Consider the following 12373-nt stretch of genomic DNA (forward strand, 5'->3'; position numbering starts at 1 on the left):
CCAACCTCAACCTCCTACACATTCATACATCAATGAAAAATATTCAAAGTACCACAAAGGTTGTTAACAGAAAGTCTGGAAAGCATAAAAAAACAACACACACAGGAAAATGGTAAGAAAGCTTCAGCTACACACACAGATGAGTCATGAAGTGTCTATCTTAGGTATGGATCCCCATCCACAACAAAATGATTAAGAGTCTGAGAGGCATAAATTACAGATTACATACTTTAAAAGCATGGACAATTTATAGCTGCACCTTTACAGAACCAATATTTCCATTTCAACTTTCTAGCATTCCTTGGTGATGTAAGTCAGTTGTTTATTGAAGCTACAAAAACAGAACAGAAGGACTCAAAAGAAAAAATCACTGCTTACCTGCACCTTCAGCGTGTGCTCTGTTCAAAAATGCTACTTTTACATTTGAAATGCCTGTTTCCATAGCATATCCATTGTCTTCGATGCTTGCTACAACACACTGCAACAATACACCTTTTCGAAGTCTAGAAGCAGCAACACCAAAATTCACTTCTTGGGGTATCAGACAGAGGTTCACTGAAAAACCAAAATATTAATGAAATAAGAATGACTAGCAGCAGCAACAATGTAGTAATAAAACCAACAATTATTTTTCTAGAATAACTTTAGGTTTTTTTCACATTTACCGTTTTAAGGAAACAGCAAAAATTTCATTGATTAGCCAAGCTGAAAGTTATGTGTAGTTAGCTGCTCCACTAAGGGAGACACTCTCCTGTTACTACAGGAAAACTTCATTTTTAACATAGCCACAAACACCATTAATATATATAATATATATATATAGACCTTCAATCTAAACACAACAGACTGGTAAATCTCCCACTACAGTGATGGTAAATTTCCTCCTACAGCTGAATAAAAAATGATGAACCAAAAAGAATAACATCCTAGAGAAGTACAGTAGTGCAGTAGTGCCTCAGGTTACGAAATTAATCCGTTCCGAAGCGGCCTTCGTAACCTGATTTTTTCGTATCTAGAACTACGTTTTACATGTAAATTGCCTAATTCGTTCCCTACAAAAACATCACAGAAAATTTTATAATACGTAAAGCTAAATTGACCAATAAACAATGAAATACAACAATTTGGACCATTCAATACTTAACCTAACTGTTACTGTACCTGTAAATAAAGTGTATTAGTGTACAGGGTACAAGAAATAGTGTGTGTACATGTACATATGTATGTAGTAAAATGTGGAACCTTGCCTTTCGAGTGAGGTGATGTCCGAAAGTGGCGACAGAGGGGGAGGACAAATGGCAGAAAACATGAACACTTAACTTTACGAAACACATTAAAAAATGGCAGAAAACATTAACACTAAACTTTATGAAAAACATTAACAAATGGCAGAAAACATCAACACTTCTTGATTATCTCCATCTTCGTCTCCATAGAAAATATCCTTCTTTCCGTTAACTTCAGCAACATTCTTGGGACCCATGGCTAATAACGTAAGTCATTAAGTTCACACGCAACACTATAAAGGAACTTACAGTACAATGAAAGCGAAATCACTAACACGAATTTACGTTAACAAAAATATGTGAACAAACAAATTCCAGAGATGTTTACGGTAATGCTGCCGCAAAATATGGTCAAGGAACGCCTTTACACTGTATCTAAATCTCACCGCTGCAAAAAAACTTACCTTGCATACTTTGTTCACATGCAGATCACAAGAGGTTACCATAATTCAATTTTGTAAACAATTTCAATTGAGAAAAATAAAATAAGAAAAGCAAGTGTTAAGAAAGGTTATCAGGTACAGTGACAGAAAAGTCACAGTCAGACCACAGGGAATACTGGTACTGAAGACTCCAGTGGCCAGGCCACATAGGAATGGACAGAAATGCTCTTTCAGCAAGTGATGGGAAATCACAGCATTGACAGAAAAGCTGAGAGCAAAGCAGTAATGGAATTCAGCCAATGTCATGGATTAAAGCATTTCTATAATAAAATAACTTTTTGTATACACTTACCCAGGAATTACATAGCTACAAGATCAACTTATTACAACAGCATGAATTAACAAATTGCAGGTAACACTTCAAACTAGGTGATAGTTCTGGCCACTAGCGGGAGAATAGGAACGACTGTAGGCAGAAAGATCAGTATGTTCATGCCTCATGTCATCAGCTGGGAGGAGGGTGGACTCTGAATCTGTAATTACTGGTTAAGTATATACAAAAAGTAATTTTATTATAAAAATGTCATTTTTGTATATGCAACTTGCCCAGTAATTGCATAGCTGATTCCCACATTGACAGGAGATGGGAGACATGGACATATACTACTACTACAAAATGAAGTAGAAAAAGTTGCTAGCATTGAATACAATACTTGTCGTTCCTTATCAGTTAAGAGAGCTACTGGGATACTGCCTATGGTTGGTGGTCAACCTGTAGTGATGTGGCAGTATAGCCAAGAGTCGCCTACTATATAAGCAGAAGCTTTACAGCAAAGGTTTTCTGTCTGAATGCTGGTAAAGTGATAAGTACTCGCCCTTTCCCAGGCCGCAGCACCTAATAAAAACAACCATACAACATTGTCACCTACACTGAGATAAAACCACAACCCATCCACTGAAAATGGCCCTGTAAAACTCGACACCTTATTACAAAGTGAAGAGATAATAGGAAAAAATCCTATTCTTCCTTCCACTGTACCATGTCGTCACTAAAAATGGTATGAAAACTTTAATTTCCATAAAATTATTGAGAAACGGGGAGCGATTACATACCCAGTAGTTCGAGGGCAATATGGATGTATGAGGCATAAAAAGTATGTAAGATAAGGGGGCAGAGGTTAAAGGTAAAAGTCCATAAAGTAATACATCCTAGTCAGAGGATGAATCGGATACGCCAACAGCACCTGGTGTTCTCAGGCGGTCCCTCATCCTAGTACTGACCAGACCCAAAATTACTTCACTTTGCTGATAGAACAAGAAGTGGTTGCTCATGCCATATCGTTACGAAGGAGTAATGATGGTAGTATATATTTGACAATGTCTCCAAGGGTTGAGAGAGAGAGAGAGAGAGAGAGAGAGAGAGAGAGAGAGAGAGAGAGAGAGAGAGAGAGAGAGAGAGAGAGAGAGAGAGAGGAGTGGTTGAATAGCAGTCGTGAGCCTGTGTCTGTTGTGGCGCTCTGTTGTGTATATCAGTGGCAGTAGTGTGTTACAGGGAGTTGTAAGAAGTAAGGCAGTCATTGAAGTCATAGAGTTGGTTTGGGCGGCAGTCTTATCTGTTGGTGGTCAGTTGATGTTGTGTTATTTGATTGATTTTGGTGTAGAAAAGTTGTTGTTCATGTGTCTGTCTGGTTGTGGTGAAGTTAAAGAGGTTGGTTGTGCATTTTGGTGTCTGTGAGTGGCAGTTGGGGTAGTGATGGTGTTGGCAGGTTGTTGTGCAGGGTTGAGTTGTGCGGTTGTTGTGTTGTTTTGAGCTGTTGGTGTTCGTCGGTTCAGTGATTTGTTGGGTTATGTTGTTGTGGTTCTCGGTTGGATGTTTTGTGTTGTGATTGTCGACGGTGGTTGTGTCTTGACTACCCTATATCCAGCGGACAGCACAGCCTAGCCCTGAGTATCTGGAGCCTGAGGTGAGTACGTGTTTGTGTTTTGTGTGTTCGGTAGATCGTTGAACCAACTGTCCTGCAGGTAATAAGTAACGTAAAGGGGAAAGTGCGGCTGTGGGAAATTTTGTTGGCTTGTACAATTAACGTAACTGTGGGGGAGTTTGCTTGCTTTTTTTTTACTAAGCTTTGATTCTGCCACAGAAATTTTTGGCGCCCAAACAGGGACGGTTGGTGCGACAGCTGCAGGACGACTGAGGTAGTGAGTTGTGTGATTGGTGGAGAAAGTAAGGATGGAAGGGTTGAAGGAGATAGAGAGGCTGAAGGAGGAGCTAAGGTTGGCGAGGGAAGCTAAGGAAAGGTTGGAAGTGGAGAATGAGATGTTAAGGGTAGAATGTGAGGAGCTGAAGATCAAGTTAGAGGAAATGAGAGGAATACTAAGGAGTGCAAAAGTGGAAATGAAAGAAGAGGTAAAAGGAGCGGAAGAGAGAATGGTTGAGAAAATGGATGAAAAATTTGGGGTAATGATGAATGCAGTGCAGATGATGAAGGGGTTCATGGGAGAAGGAGCAGTAGGAGGTAGGCCTACTGGGTCTTGTGACGGGCCAGGAGGGTAAAGAAAGTGGAAGAGCGAGTGGATGAGAGTACGAGTGACGAAGGTGATTTGGTTGTGATAGGTAAGGGAAAGAAGGGGAAGACACAGGATAAGGATAAACGTGAGGACAAGAATAAGAAGGGGGCTGAGGAAAAGAAGAAGACTAAGGGAAAGAAGGCTAATAAGGATGTCGGACAGGATGAGACTAGGATTGAATGCGTTGGGGAAACGGCCGAGTGATTTAGATAGCAGTAAGTGGAAAAAGGTAGGTAGAAAGAAGAAGGGTAAGAAGAGCGTAATCAAGAGCATGGTTGTTAGTATGGAAGTTGATTCATTGTATTCGGACGAGGTTGAGAGGGATCAGAATGGAAGTAGTGAAAGTGAGAGTGAGTGAGCAGGAAGTACAAAAGGCTGTGTATATGAGAGAGGTACCCCAATGTGCACAATACGAGGAATACGGTAGCAGGGACATAGGGGACTTTTTAAAGGAATATGAGAAGTATTGTGTGACTAAGTATGGGAATAACAAGAGAGTCTGGGCAAGAGAGTTGGGTAGCTTTTTGACAGGAGTTTTGTTGAGTATGTATGGGGTAGTGATGAGTGTAAGGAATGTGCCTTATGAGTGTGTGAAAGCCAGGATTGTGGAACAGGTGAAGAGGATAAAGAGTAATGTTAGATATAGGAAAAAAAGTTGAGTATATCTTAGTTTTACCAGACCACTGAGCTGATTAACAGCTCTCCTAGGGCTGGCCCGAAGGATTAGATATTTTTACGTGACTAGGAACCATTTGGTTACCTAGCAACAGGACCTACAGCTTATTGTGGGATCCGAACCACATTACTTCAAGAAATGAATTTCTATCACCAGAAATAAATTCCTCTGATTTCGCGTTGGCCGAGCCGAGAATCGAACTCGGACCACCAGATTGGTAGTCGAGCGTTAAGTCCACTCGTCCAACGGGAAACTTTAGATATAGGAGAAAACATGGTTTTCATGAGGCAAGAATGAATGTTGGTGAGTTGTTGTCAATGTATGTGTGCAGGTTGGAAACATTAGCCAGGAAAAAGTTTGGGGACAAAGGGATAAATGAGTGTAAAGAGTTAGTGAGGAAGTTGTTGGCAACTGTGCCTGAGAGTGCGTATGAGTTTGTAAATCTGAAACGTAAGGAGAAAATGCGATGGACGAATGAAAGGTTGAGGTGGAACGACATTTTGGAAATAGTAAGAGGATTAAGAGTTAGACAGCTGTATGAAAAAGAGTAGTAGAAGTGTTGTGTTAGGACGGAAGTAGCTGAGGTTGTACCAGAGTTTAAGAGCTATAGGGAAGCAGTTTTAGAAGGGCCAAGGCGAATGGCAGAGTGAGTGGTTGATAGGAGTGTTAGAGCAAGTAATGTAAGTATGGTTAACCCTATGAGAGATCAGAGTGCAAGCGTTGGAAGAGTAGGGTCAGTTAGTCGTGAACGAAAGCAGCAGTGTTAGAGATGAGGAAAGCCAGGACACAAGAAGAATGAATGTCGGTGGGTGTTGGGACCATGCTTTGGGTGTGGACAAACGGGGCATTTAGTGAGTGAGTGTAAGAAAGATAAGGATATTAAATGCTACAGGTGTGGGCAAGTAGGGCACATAGCAAGTGCATGTCGGGGTACCTGTGTGACTGAAGTTTGTGGTAATTGTGGGAAGAATGGCCATTATGCTAGGATGTGTAAAGAACAGCGGGTGAAATGTGTTGAATGTGGAATGGAAGGTCAAGTAGCGAGTCTGTGTAGGCAAAAGAGGGTGAGTCAGGTTGGAAATTCGGGAAACTAGGTACAAAGGGGATTCAGTTGGGTGGGTCCTCTGGTGTGCGGGCAGCAAGAGTGATGCATGTGTGTGAAGATTGTTGCATGAAAAAGGGTTTAGAGGAAGAGCTCATGAATGTATGAGTGTAAAAATGAGGTGCAAAGGGGTGTGTTTGGTTGCTTTGATTGATACCAGGTGCAGTGTTGGTATTCTTTTTAAGAATGGATGTGACAAGTTGTGGAGTGAGTGTGAAATTAGGAAATGTAAAGGGGAGGTACGAGGAATAGGAAATGTAGAAATCGAAGGGGTAGTGATGGATGAAAGTGACTTTTATGTGATCGAGGGAATGAGCGATAAGTATATGTTGTTAGGGTACAGGTTCCTGAAGAAGTGTGGGATGGTGGTCCGTCCAAGCATGAATATAATTGAATTGCATGGGAAGGGGAATGTATGTGGAGAGTTGTTTTTGGATAGGGATGGAGGGGTAAGCAGTAAAATATGGAAGAGAGAACCATTGGTTGCGAAAGAGTGTAAAAGTACCGAGAGAAGTTGGAGAAGTTGTTAGTGTGAAAGTTGCATGGCCAGATAGTCTTGGGATTGTCAAAGGTGACAAGTGTGCATATGTGGTTCAGGGTATGGCTGCGAACAAGTTGGTAAAAGCGAGCGTGCATGTGTATGACAGGGTTTTAGATATGGAGAAACCCCTGGGGTTTTTGTAGCCTCATTGCCGAGTGTTAGGAAAAAGCGAGTGCGGGGTATACATGAAGGTGATTGTGTGGGGTTGTTATATACATTGGTGAATGTGGACGATGAAAGATATGTTAAGGTGCGGCGGGTGATGACAGGCAGCATTAAAGAAAGTGATGAGTGGAAGTATGATGAGTGGAAGTATGACGAGTCGAGAGAAAGAATTGAGGTGGATGAAAATCATGGTGATGATGAGAGGGAGCGGTTGATGCAGATGTTGTGGGATAGGCTGGGTGCGTTGAGCCGTGGTGACAAGGATTTTAGGGATCTAAGTTTCATGTGTTTAAGATAGTTTTGAAAGACAATATCGCCATATGTATATCAGCGTCCCCGACACTTTTCTGCGCCTATTACCCGAGAGATTGAGGGACAGTGTAAGGAACTTGAGAGAATAGGAGTGATCGAGAGGAGCGAGAGTGCTTGGAATAGTCCCATAGTCCCAGTGCATAAGACAAATGGGAGTTTGAGGATGTGTATGGGTTACTGGAGGGTGAATGAAGTGACTGTGAAGGAGCGATTCCCGATGAATGTGGTGGTTGATTGTGTGTATAAAATGCATGGGATGAGTGTTCACGAAATTAATTTGGTAAGGGACTATTACCAGATGCCTCGAGGAAGGGAATAGGCGTGTTACAACTTTTTCGAGTGGTAGCTGTCACTATCAATTCAAGAGGTTAAGTTTTGGATTGGCTAACAAGCCTGCTGCCTTCCAGAGGGAGATGAATGTAGTTTTGGCTGGTTTTGATAGAAGGAAGGTGACTGTGTTTATAGATGATGTTTTGATTGCAAGTGAAACTGTTGAGGAGAATATGGAACTCCTTGAGAAGGTGTTAGAGCGGTTGGAAGAGGTTGGAGTGAAAGTGAAGCTGGAGAAGTGTACGTGGTTGGCTGGGGAAGTGGAATTTCTTGGTCATAAGGTGAGTGCAAGTGGAGTGCGAGTGAAAAGTTTGTGGAAAAAGTCAAGGAGTTTCCACGTCCCCAGACCGTGCGGGAGTTAAAGGTTTTTTTGGGTTTGAATGAGTTCGGGAGGAAATTTATTAGGGATTGTTAGGGTATAGAGAAGCCGTTGACTGAACGGACCGGGAAGAAAATTTGTACTAAGCTGAGGTGGGATGAGCGAATGGTGGGAGCATTTGAGAGATTGAAAGAGGAGGGTGCTAGAGATGTCACCTTGGCTTTTCCAGACTACAGTGAGGATGCTTGGTGCAGATGCAAGAGGTGAATGGGGAGAGACAATTGAGAGTGATTGCATATGTGGGTAAAGATTTTAATAAAGCAGAGCTGAAGTATTCAGTGGTTGAGAAGGAGTTTGCGGCAATAAGGTTTTGTGTGAGAGCGTTGAAAGTGTTTTTGTGTGGGGTAAAATTTGTCATAAGGACAGATCATCGGCTGTTAGTGTACATGATCAAGAAGGATAGTGTGAATGCTAAGATCGCAAGGACAATTGAGGATTTGAGTGAGTTTGATTTTAGCTTAAGAATATGTGCTGGGGAGTAAAAATGTGATTGCTAATATGATGTCTAGGATGCATGGTAAGGATAATGGTGTTGTGAAAAGTGACTGGGATCTGAATAAGGTACCTGAGGGGTTGGTTGTAAAAGAGAGGTTTGAAGGGGATGACAGAGTGTGGGAATGTTTGTTTTCAGCATTGAAAGACTTGGAAGGTAAGGGTGTGGTTGAAGAGGTACCCGGTAGTGCGAATGAGTTGCGAGTGAAGTTGATGAGTGATGTGCAGAAGGAAGTGCCATATGCGGAGGAACAAGGTGGGGAAGGGGAAATATTGCATAAATTGTTGTCAGCAGTAGCTGAGTTGTTTGGAATGAAAGTGTTTTTGTATTTTGGATGGGACAGACCGGTTGAGTATCGAGGAAGGGTGAGTACAGGTAATGAACATGGGGTTTTGATGATTCAGTGCGGGGAACGTGGTTGTAATTGGTTGGTTACAAAAAGGGACTGTGAAGGGGATCTGAGTCAGAATTGTGGAAATGGGGAATTAACTGAGGATGAATGTGATGAGGAGGATTGTGATGTGGATAACCAGGTGGACGTGGTAGTGAATGTGTGTATGCATGGGACTCGAGGGAAAATGGTGACGTTTGTCAGAGTAAATAATAGTGAGTATTGTAGTTTGGTTGACACAGGGGCACAAGTTTCCTTGGTGAGTGGGTCAGTGGTGAGTGAACTTGAGAGATGCAATTGGGAAGTGAAAAGGTAGTGTACAAGTGTAAGAATACATGGGTTAGGACAAGGAAGTGTTTTAGTATGGGAAGAGGTACGGTTAAAGGTTAAGTTAGGAGATCTTGAAGTAATACATAACTTTGTAGTTATAGGAGAAAATGATATACCATCTTGCTTTTTGATAGGGATAGATTTTTTGAGGAGCCATGATAATAGACGTAGATATAGGAACCAGAATTCTTAGAAAGGGGGGCAGACAAGTAGCTAGGATTCAAGATAGTAATGTATTTGTAGCAAACTTTGTGGGTATGATTGATATTGCTAGGAGTGAGAATGATCTGATGAGTGAGGAAGAGATTGAGGAAATGCAAAATGAGTGCCTGGAGATAAGTGTTGCGACAATGTGTTTTGGGAGGAGTGCATGTGGAAGACTGGCCATGTGAGTTGTATGTATATAAGAAGGTTGCTAAACGGTTTGTAGTGTGTAAAAACAGTGTAATATTTACATCAGGAAGGTGTGTATGGCAGGGAAGTGTATGTGCCGGTGTTTTCTGTTGAGTCTGCTGTGAGTATGTGTTTGTTGGTGCATGATTGGTTTGGGCATATTGGGAAAAATAAATTGTGGGAATGTATGAGAGAGATTGTATGCCCCTGGGTTGAATAAGATTTGTGTGGATGTGGCTGTCACGTGTGAAGACTGTCAGAGGGGAAAGTAACGGTTTGTGCATGCAAGTCCACCTGTGTTGCGATTGCAGATGAAAGAGCCGTTTGAAATGCTTGTTTCTTTGCCTATTACTGTGAGAAGACATGTGGGGATGATTGTGATGGTGGATCACATGAGTAAATTTGTCTATGTGGTTCCCATCAAAGATAAGAGGAGTGATACTGTTGCGCGAATGGTAGGTCAAGTGATGTTGCCCATGGGTGTGTGTAAGCCAGCAAAAATGTTGAGTGATAATGGACCTGAGTTTGTGGGATGGGAATTTGAAGAAATGTTGAAGGAATGGGGTATTGTGCATGTGTATTCTACTCCGTATATGCCCAGTGCAAATGGTCTGGCTGCAAGGACTGTTAGAACGATGACTGAGATTTTGCGAATGATGAGTAAGGGCGACAATGATTGGGATGTATATGTAGGACGTGCAGTGTGGGTATATAACGCCACACTGCAGAAGAGTATGGGTATGTTGAATTTTGAAAGGATTGTCAGGCCGCGGTTGGGTCTGTCAGAAGGTGATCGGGATTTGTGGAAGAAAGCAAGTGAAAGGTTTTAAGATTGGGGATAAGGTATTGAAAGAGGTGGTTGAGATAGGAAGAATGAAATGTGAATAAAGTAAGGGAGAAATTTGAAGGGCCTTTTGAGATTTTGGAAGTGGGACCGAGTGGATCGAGTTATGTTTTGGGGATATTGCGAGTAGGTGGGGGAATGGATGAGGTTAGGGCATACCATAACCAGCTCCGTAAGTAGAGTGAAGTACCACAGTATGATCGGGTGAATGCGATGAGTGAATGGTTGAGGGTGAATAAGTATGAGCCGACTGTCAGTGAACAAATGGGTTTGGGAGATCGACAGTTAGTGTTGGCTGAGTATGGAAGAAAGCAGAAGAGTGTATGGAGAGAAAGGAAGTGGAAGGAAAAAGCGTGAACGGCATGGTAAGGGGGTTGGTGGTAAGGTGCAAACGGTTGATGAAGTGTGTGCTACGGACAACTTTGAGGGAATAAATGATAGGGAATAAATGATACTCGTAGTGTATGTGGGTTTGAGTTAACAAGGATAAATGAGACTTCAGTGGGAAGGAAACTGAGTAGTAAAGAGGTAGTTGATAGAATGGATAAGTCTTTGTAGGAGTTTGACAGAAGTATGGATAAACTGAGGGGTTTGGTGGCAGAAATAGGGGAGATGTTGGAACCAGAGCTGGAAGATATCGATGAAGTAGTGAATGGGATTTGGGAGGATGGTAGTGAGGGAGAAAATGGGAGTTTGAATGAAAGTGGTTTGGAAGAAGTGAATGACGATGTAACTGAAAGAATGTATGAGGGTCCTCAAACAAGATCCAGCAGGCCTGCATCTGAGCATCCTTGGGTATTGCGAAAGGCGATTTAGTGTGGATGTTGCGAGTGTATGGAGATAATGTCAAATGTAATAGGGGAGGTAATATGGAGGAGTAATGATGGTAAATTATATTTGACAATGTCTCCAAGGGTTGCGTGAGAGAGAGAGAGAGAGAGAGAGAGAGAGAGAGAGAGAGAGAGAGAGAGAGAGAGAGAGAGAGAGAGAGAGAGAGAGAGAGAGAGAGAGGAATAAATGAGAGTGGTTGAATAGCGGTCGTGAGCATGTGTCTGTTGTGGCGCTCTGTTGTGTATGTCAGTGGCAGTAGTGTGTTACGGGAGTCGTAAGAAGTAAGGAAGTCCTTGAAGTCATAGAGTTGGTTTGGGTAGCAGTCTTATCTGTTGGTGGTCAGTTGATGTTGTGTTTATTTGATTGATTTTGGTGTTGTAAAGTTGTGCGTCTCTCTGGTCGTGGTGAAGTTAGAGGTTGGTCGTGCATTTCAGTGTCTGTGAGTGGCAGTTAAGGCAGTGTTGGTGGGTTGTTGTGCAGGGTTGAGTTGTGTGGTTGTTGTGTTGTTTTGAGCTGTTGGTGTTTGTCGGCTCAGTGATTTGTTGGGTTGTTACTTTGTTGTGGTTTTCGGTTGGTTGTTTTGTGTTGTGATTGTCGGGGGTGGTTGTGTCTCGACTAGCCTATATCCAGTGGAAAGCACAGCCTAGCCCTGAGTATCTGGAGCCTGAGGTGAGTACGTGTTTGTGTTTTGTGTGTTCAGTAGGTCATTGAACCAATTGTCCTGCGGGTAAAAAGTAACATAAAGGGGAAAGTGTGGCTGTGGGAAATTTTGTCAGCTTGTACAATTAACGTAACTGTGGGGGAGTTTGCTTGCATTTTTTACTTAGCTTTGATTCTGCCACATCACTATATGAAAATGATGGTCCTCTGAAAACTCCAAATGGACAGAGACCTCCCATTCTTACAAAGAGCTGAAGAGCACTTTGGACACTCGGAGTGAGTTGATGAATCAACTCAACATTTACAAAAACAAGAAAAAACTCATCCTGAGATTCCATTAAAAGTTACTAAATATGCATTCCAGTGGGAATGCACACGACTGACATACAATTAAATAACTGGAAAATAATGAGCAAGCTACCGCCATCATCAGTGTTTATCCGACCATGGCAGGGACAAACTCATCTTTCTGCATACAGTCATTCCTATTCTCCTGCTAGTGGGCAGAATTGTCACCTACAAAGTTTGAAGTGTTACCTGCAAATTTTGAATTCAAGCTGCTGTACTACATGGAACTTATAGCTACATAATAACTGGGTAAGTTGCACATACAAAACAAGAAGTTCATGAATCCTTGGGGGATAAGGATAACATCCAAATGTGGAGAAGTTACCACAGATTTCATGATG

At 42.1% G+C, this 12373-nt stretch overlaps 1 protein-coding gene across 2 annotated transcripts in view; it reads right to left on the reverse strand.

Moving 5' to 3' along the window:
• LOC135207379 (protein RRP5 homolog) overlaps positions 1–12373 on the reverse strand; it is a 150189-nt gene that overhangs the window by 54155 nt on the left and 83661 nt on the right. For both annotated transcript variants that reach the window (XM_064239118.1, XM_064239111.1), the window contains exon 6: positions 379–555. In XM_064239118.1, coding sequence (XP_064095188.1) covers positions 379–555 — 177 coding nt within the window. The remainder of the gene's footprint in view (positions 1–378; positions 556–12373) is intronic.

This window comes from Macrobrachium nipponense, chromosome 11 (assembly GCF_015104395.2).
Source record: "Macrobrachium nipponense isolate FS-2020 chromosome 11, ASM1510439v2, whole genome shotgun sequence".
NCBI lineage: Eukaryota > Metazoa > Arthropoda > Malacostraca > Decapoda > Palaemonidae > Macrobrachium > Macrobrachium nipponense.